The 7467-nt window shown below is 35.9% G+C and overlaps 1 protein-coding gene across 1 annotated transcript; it reads left to right on the forward strand.

The window, feature by feature from the left end:
• Positions 1 to 366: 366 nt before the first annotated feature.
• Positions 367 to 1311, forward strand: LOC135275305 (taste receptor type 2 member 42-like). The gene has a single exon (XM_064376776.1). It carries the CDS (start codon positions 367 to 369, stop codon positions 1309 to 1311), a length of 945 nt encoding a protein of 314 aa, XP_064232846.1.
• The last annotated feature ends 6156 nt before the right edge of the window (positions 1312 to 7467 follow it).

Genomic DNA, 7467 nt, shown 5'->3' on the forward strand with positions numbered 1-7467 from the left:
TTCAACCTTTTAATCATTACCACAAGTGGAAAGTTTCAGCCCATGCCAATGATAAATGGACATAGAAACTGTTTGGTTTAGAATTCGGTAGCTCTTTCAAAGAAATGAAAACACTTCTGTCAAGGTATGTGAGACTGCATTCCTTAACAGATCTTTTGGGATTAAGATCAGAATTACAGTAAAAACAGGCAAGACTTACTGAAGCATATGAGACTGTATCCAACAGCAGAAGGTTTTGATTAAGACTGGAAGTGAAATTAAAGCAATGAAGATAAGTATCAGAAATGAATGCTATTCTGCAATGGCTTGATTGTAGATTTATTAACGAAGCAAAGTATTAGAAAATTGGATATTTTTTCTCTGGAAATGGCCACCGAATTGGATAACATCTTTCTGATTGTGACAATAGTGGAATTCATCATCGGCATGCTGGGGAATGTGTTCATTGGACTGGTAAACTGCTCTGATGGGATCAAGAACCTAAAGGTCTTCTCAGCTGACTTCATCCTCACCTGCTTGGCTAGCTCCACAATTGTTCAACTGTTGGTGATGCTGTTTAATTCATGTGTAGTTGGACTTGATCAGTATTTATATACCACATATAGAATAGGAAAACCTGCTGGTATGCTTTTGTACATGATTAATCACTTGACAACCTGGCTTGCCACCTGCCTAAGTGTTTTCTATTTCTTTAAGATAGCCCACTTCCCCCACTCCCTTTTCCTCTGGCTGAGGTGGAGAATGAATAGAGTGATTGTTATGCTTCTTACACTGTCTTTGTTCTTACTGATTTTTGACTGTATATTGGTATATATGTTAACTGATATCACACTGAATATAATAGGTAAAAGTAATCTGACTTTATATTTAAATGAAAATAAAACTCTCTATGATAAAATCTCTATGATAAACACTCTTCTTAGCTTGACCAATTTGATCCCCTTTTCTCTGTGTCTGATCTCATTGATTTTCTTATTTCTGTCCTTGGTGAGACACACTAGAAATTTGAAGCTCAGTTCCTTAGGCTCTAGAGACTCTAGCACAGAGGCCCACAGGAGGGCCATGAAAATGGTGATGTCTTTCCTTTTCCTCTTCATATTTCATTTTTTTTCCTCACAAATGGCAAGCTGGATAGTTTTTGTATCATGGAACTACAGGTACTTAAAGTTCATCATGTTACCCTTAAATGTCTTTCCCTCGTGTCACTCATTTATTCTCATTCTGGGAAACAGCAAGCTGCGACAGACAGCTGTGAGGCTACTCCGGCATCTTAGAAGCCATACAAAAGGACCAAACCCTTCACCTTTATAGACAGACTTTCTGGAAGCTTTTCTAAGAGAATAACTCAATCAGGACGATTTGGGGATCACTTCCACTGTCTTCTTTTTTCCTACTGGGTTTCTCTAAGTATTTTGGGACATAACTGAAATTTTCCCCTGCCAGGCTGCTTTTGATGACAATTCACATATTGCCAGTCGATACCATCTTAGAAGTAATCATTTTTGCTTGGTGCATTGGCAAGCAATATTTTAGTCTCAAATATTATTTCAAAAAATCTAAATTATTTAATTTTATATGCAAATGATAGGTAATTTCAATTTCTGGAGAAAAAGGTATCTGATTCTTTAGAAAGCAAGATAGATTATAAACTTGAATGGATAAACGATGTATACAATGTTGATAGAAAATTGAATTAAAAACTAAAATCATAGTAGGAAAAATACAGCTTCATAGATTAAAAGCCAAGCATTTTTTTTTTTTTTTTTTTTTTTTTTTTGAGACAGACTCTCACTCTGTCATCCAGGCTAAAGTGCAGTGGTGTTATCTTGGCTCACTACTGCCACCTCCACCTCCCAGGTTCAAGCAATTCTCCTGTCTCAGCCTCCTGAGCAGCTGGAACTACAGGCACACACCACCATGCCTTGGTAATTTTGTATTTTTAGTAGCGACAGGGTTACACCATATTGGTCAGACTGGTCTCGAACTCCTGACCTCAGGTGGTCTACCCACCTTGGCTTCCCAAAGTGCTGAGATTACAGGCATGAGCCACTGTGCCAGGTCCCAAGCATTTTTTTAAAATTAAAAAAAAAAGGTATAATTTTGTTATTAGATGTCTTGTTGATAACAAGGGAATACAATGATTATGTGAGAAAAGCAATATTTTTAGCATGAAATAAAATAAATTATCTTTAAATGGAACTTGGAAACACATGATTTAATACTGATCTTAATTTAAAGCCTCAAATAATAAACATTTGGATGTTTCTAGGCACATGATAATTTTGCTATAATCTCAGACATGCAATATGCATTTTCAGAGAGGCAGAAATCAATATTTCTACCATGTTGTGTAATATAACTAAAATTATAGAGGTTTATCTCTTAATTCACAATTATACACATATTGCTACTACAAAAAGATCGTAGTCACCTTTTGAGGATGATTGTGTTTGTGTTTGTTTATGTGACATGCATTGTGTTGCAATCTGATCACTGGAGTTCTTAGAGGAAAAAATAGAAACAATGTCAACCAGGAAGTCACAGAAAGCAAAGTGATATTGTTTACAGAATGTTGCATGTTTACTGTAAATTTTAGACAAGCATATGTATACATAGTGCTGCCGTGATTATGATAATCTAAGATTCGATAAGGTAACTACGAATTGTAAATAAGGATATGGGTGGGAAAACTTACTAAAATGTTTTGAATATGATGGCATAGATTAAAGCATTGTGCAGAAGATATATAATGAAAATTTTAACAAAGAATTCTTTTTATAATTCACTTTTGATATATTCTTTATGTTGTGTTAGAGTACAAAAACAAAAATGTGCTATTAAATACAGATAAATACATGCTTCTAAATTAAACTTGATGAAGCTATAGGTGAGGGTGCCACTCTACAGCTGTGTCCTGGAGCTGGAAAGGATGTTAGAATTATTAATACTCCCCTCCCTTATATATAAAATGAAATTGTAAGTACATCTGTGCTATATGGTATCATGTATCAATAACAATGATGATGATAGTTTTAATGATAATACAGCATCTATTTTTTAGTAATTTGCATTTTACAAAATAAAATGCACATGTTATTTTGATCATTAATTTAGTATTTTATCAAAGATTATAATTATAATTATACTTTTCTTGCCTTGATAAAACCTAATGTGCAAATCTAGCTGAATATATTTTAGACTTAGATATTGAGTTTATTTTATAGATAGTCTTTTATATAAATGACCTTGTACTCTTTACAAGATAACCCAAAACACTATTTATATTTTCGTGTCAGTAACTTTTTTTTTGGTAAGCAATTGATCAAACTCATGAGCAACTTTAGTGGTAAATTAATACATGTCTTAGAGTAACACATGTTTTACACTTAGTAGGTAGCAAAACCAGGGGGATGGGACTACAGGAACACGGACCTATTCTCCACAATAAAAGCAAAACAAAAAACTAGTAAAAACAGCCCAGGACATATTCTGGTTATTGCAACTGATGTATTGTGATCTGATTTTTTTTTTTTTTTTTTTTTTTTTTTTTTTGAGATGGAGTCTTGCTCTGTTATCCAGGCTGGAGTGCAGTGGGGCAATCTCAGCTCATGGCAACCTCCACCTCTGGGGTTCAAGCGATTCTCCTGCCCCAGCCTCCTCGTTAGCTGGGATTACAGGTGCATGCCACCATGCCTAGCTAATTTTTGTATTTTCAGTAGAGAAAGGGTTTCGTCATGTTAGCCAGGCTAATCTCGAACTCCTAACCTCAGGTGATCTACCTGCCTTAGCATCCCAAAGTGTTGGGATTAAAGGCATGAGCCACTGTGCCTGGCTAGTAATCTGCATATTTGAATGGCAAATGGGAGCAAGCTCTGCACCTCCAATTTCTCCCAAACAAGGCCTTTGTGGGAATTTAGTAACACCAAGCCAGGATCCAAGAGCCATGCCCAACACATGCACTGCCACATGCAGTGCCAGCCCCCTGCAAAATGGAGAAAGACTGACACGATTATGACCTACACTGGCAGCCAGCTGTTGGGGAAAGAGGGAAATTATCACTCATTTTTATAGTCCCCCTCTCACTTGTCATATAAATGTTCATTTCAAGAGTCTGGGTGTAATGATTGGGGTTATTTCAATTAATACAGTTGAGTAACGTATAGGAGAGGAACAAATAACCTGTTTTCTACTGCTGAAATTGGCTTATCTATAACCCATAGCTTTAGTTCGGAAGGCAAATAAGACATAAATTAAGTATACCAAGGCATGTTTTCTGAAACCGTACTGAATGTGTACATCAAGTAGAAACCCATACCTATACTGATATCCAAGAAAGAGGAGCACCAATTTCCTCACTGCCTCAGGTGGTTTATCTGCTATCTCTTTAGAGTTGGCTTTTTCTAGCAAAAGCTTGATTAGATTGCATCTTCTTTGAGCCGAGGTCATGCTTTAGGGACTGTTTAAAATATTTTATTTTAGTTTCAGGGGTCCATGTGTAGGTGTGTTACACAGGTAAACATGTGTCATGGGGGTTTGTTTTACAGATTATTTTCTCAGCCAGGTACTAAGCCTAGTATCCAATAGTTATTTTAGGGAGTGTTTGTATATTTGCACAGTCATTTTTCTTTCATTCTAGAAATGGGATGATATTTTGTCTAAAGTAACCATTGCCTACTAAGGACCCTAAGACCAGCCTTCACAAGAAAAAGTTGATCTGAAAAGTTTGATGAATTTGAGAAACATAAATAGTCAACTCTTTGTCTTCTTGTATACAAATCTCATTTCACAGCTTTTTCAGTTTTCCTTTTTAAAAGCAATCAATATATATGCAGCTTCAGAAGATTACAAAAATGGACAGTCACTCTTATTTTGAGCATGAGACTCTAATCTTGCCAATGTGGGGACTGGTGTAAACCCAAGACACTGGCCCTGTCTTAGGTTTGTCATGAGGAAGAGCCAGTGGGGGTGTTTCCCTCTAAAGATTTTGTAGAAAAATCTGCAGCCCTCAGTTTTGAAAATGAAAGTGGTATATATGCTCAGTGAAACCAAAATTTTCAAGGAAACATGAAAGGAACATTTATGGATGGTAATGATTCAGCTGGGCATATGTCCTCCATGTGTGAAAGATGCAATCTCTGTCCCTTCAAACTGTGGCCCTAGCCCCAGTTGATTGCATTTTGGGTTAGGGTTCAGCCAAACCCAAAGAGCCAAACACTGAAGGTCTCTTCAAACTGAAAAAATACAAACACCACAACTTTAATGTAGTGACTATCAAAGCAGTTGTTGCTAAGTTCAACGTATAAAAATAACAAGCTGCGATAGCAAAGAACCAGGAGGCTAATTTTTTGTTCCTAAGTAAATGGTAAAGCTTGCTAATGACAGGACAGAAAGAGTGTCACAGGTATACTGGGTTCCCAGGGATAACCTTTTTCTCTTAGTGGAGTGGGCTCCCAGGGATAACCATGCCCTCTTAGAGGGGTGCTGCTGGCAGCTGTGAGACCCTTAAGTGTCCTAAAAATGTTGGCTAGGCACATGGGAGAGGTAACAAAAAGGAGCAAATGTAAAACCCAGGCAGGTTATTTCAGTGGAGATGTCACAGACACAGAGAGGAAATAGAAAGAATTCAAGGAGACTGTAGGATTGAAGCCAGGAAAGGTAGTGTTAATAATAGCAGCACATAACATCTTCAGTTGAATCACCTTTATTTACACTCATATAAGCTCATTAGTATCTTATTCAACACCATTCCAGAACTCAATATTTTTTTTGAATTAGGCCAAAATGTACTTCTGAATGTGTTTTTCATGATCCTTTGGTAGTAATGCCATTCTTTATACTGATAAATAAGGAAATCAAGTTCATACTTTTTCTGATTTAAATTATAGTCATCATTATAAGCTTAGACTAATAATTTTAAATTGTTACCTTATATAGACATAAATTTAATTATTATCTGCCCAACTTTTTTGTAAAAATATATCTTGTATTTCTATATATAATACTACTTTCTTTATCATGTATAACACAATCATTTGAAGAATGAAGTATTTAAAGGCAGTTCGACCCAGGAGCTGAGATGGATCTGTAATTATGTACTTTAAAAAAATTGTGATTATTAACTTGGACTTTGAATACAACTCATAGTTTATGGAACTTGTGATTTTTATACTTGTTATTTCATCTTTTATATTTAGTTTCTTCAGTGTAACTACAAACTGAAGTGTTCTTTAATCACTGTCTTCTGACTGACTTGTTTTCTGTGTTTGTCATGGCTAAACCACACCTACCAATGGAGTTGTCTTCTCAAGCCTTTATCTGACTTGCAGAGCATTTCTGAAAACATTGGTGATCTCTAGGGCTATCTTGCTTCTTGTGTCATGAAATCTAGTTTTCTAGCCATCTTCAACTGCCTGGGCCAGAAGTAGTTCCTTTTCGGAAGAAAAGTACCAAGTGCCCCCCATCTTGGGTGCCAGTTCAGGATGTTCCTTTTGATTCTGTATGATTTCTTGATTGAACTGGAAAGATTACAGAACATTGTTGGATTTTTCAGGATTAGAACAGAAGTCTTTCATAAACTCATATATGAATGTAACATTTTCTCTAATTTTAAGGAGTTACTTTCTTTTCTTGCTCTAGTACTTGTTTCACAGTCAAGCCCTATTCATTTTCTCCTTTTGCGTGCCGTTAGTGAGACCGCCAACTAAGCACTAATTCATTTAAGAAATAGTTATGGAAGACCTATTTTCCAGGCCCTTTATGTTCTACGAATTGGAAATAGACAAATGAACAACAACAAGAAAGTCCCTTGTGTGGTTGTTAAGAGAGTTGGTGGCCAATTTCCCAGTCAGAGTCAAAACTGGCCGAATGAGAAACACATTGTCAGAGAACAAGGCATACAAAATCCGTCCTGTCCTTGGAGAATCATAGATTTGTAGCTTTTGGGTAGAAAGACTTTCGCCTGGGTTTGGGAGGCACTGTGACATACATCAAGAGCCTCTCAGTGAGTGTCAGCAATGTACTCCAGACCAATTAAGTAAAAAAATAAAAATAAAAAAATCTGAGTGGGTGGCCCACAGGCATCAATAAGTCTTTTTAAAGCTCCCAAGTTAATTCCAATGTGCAGTCAAGGCTAAAAATCATTGTATTAGAGTTACAAAATAATTCAAATACATAATAATTTAAAATATATTTTATTGTGAATACATTTTTATGAGACAAAGAATTTTGCCAAAGGAAGAATTAATGAAAAGGAGAATCTCCCTCCTATTCTCCATCTTACATTTCTTTTGCTATTTTCCATCTTTTTTCTTACTTTTTAAAATTCATTTCAGTTGATAAGAGCTTATTCAGAATCAAATAGCCAGGAAAGCATTGGAAACCAAGCTCAAAAGTTCAGTAAAATAGCTCAGATAGAGGAATAATTTTGGTTTCTTTGAATATTCTTTTACATACTTTTGTAAAATCATC

This window comes from Aotus nancymaae, unplaced genomic scaffold (assembly GCF_030222135.1).
Source record: "Aotus nancymaae isolate 86718 unplaced genomic scaffold, 86718_ANA_hifiasm-v0.15.2.pri h1tg000016l, whole genome shotgun sequence".
Lineage (NCBI taxonomy): Eukaryota > Metazoa > Chordata > Mammalia > Primates > Aotidae > Aotus > Aotus nancymaae.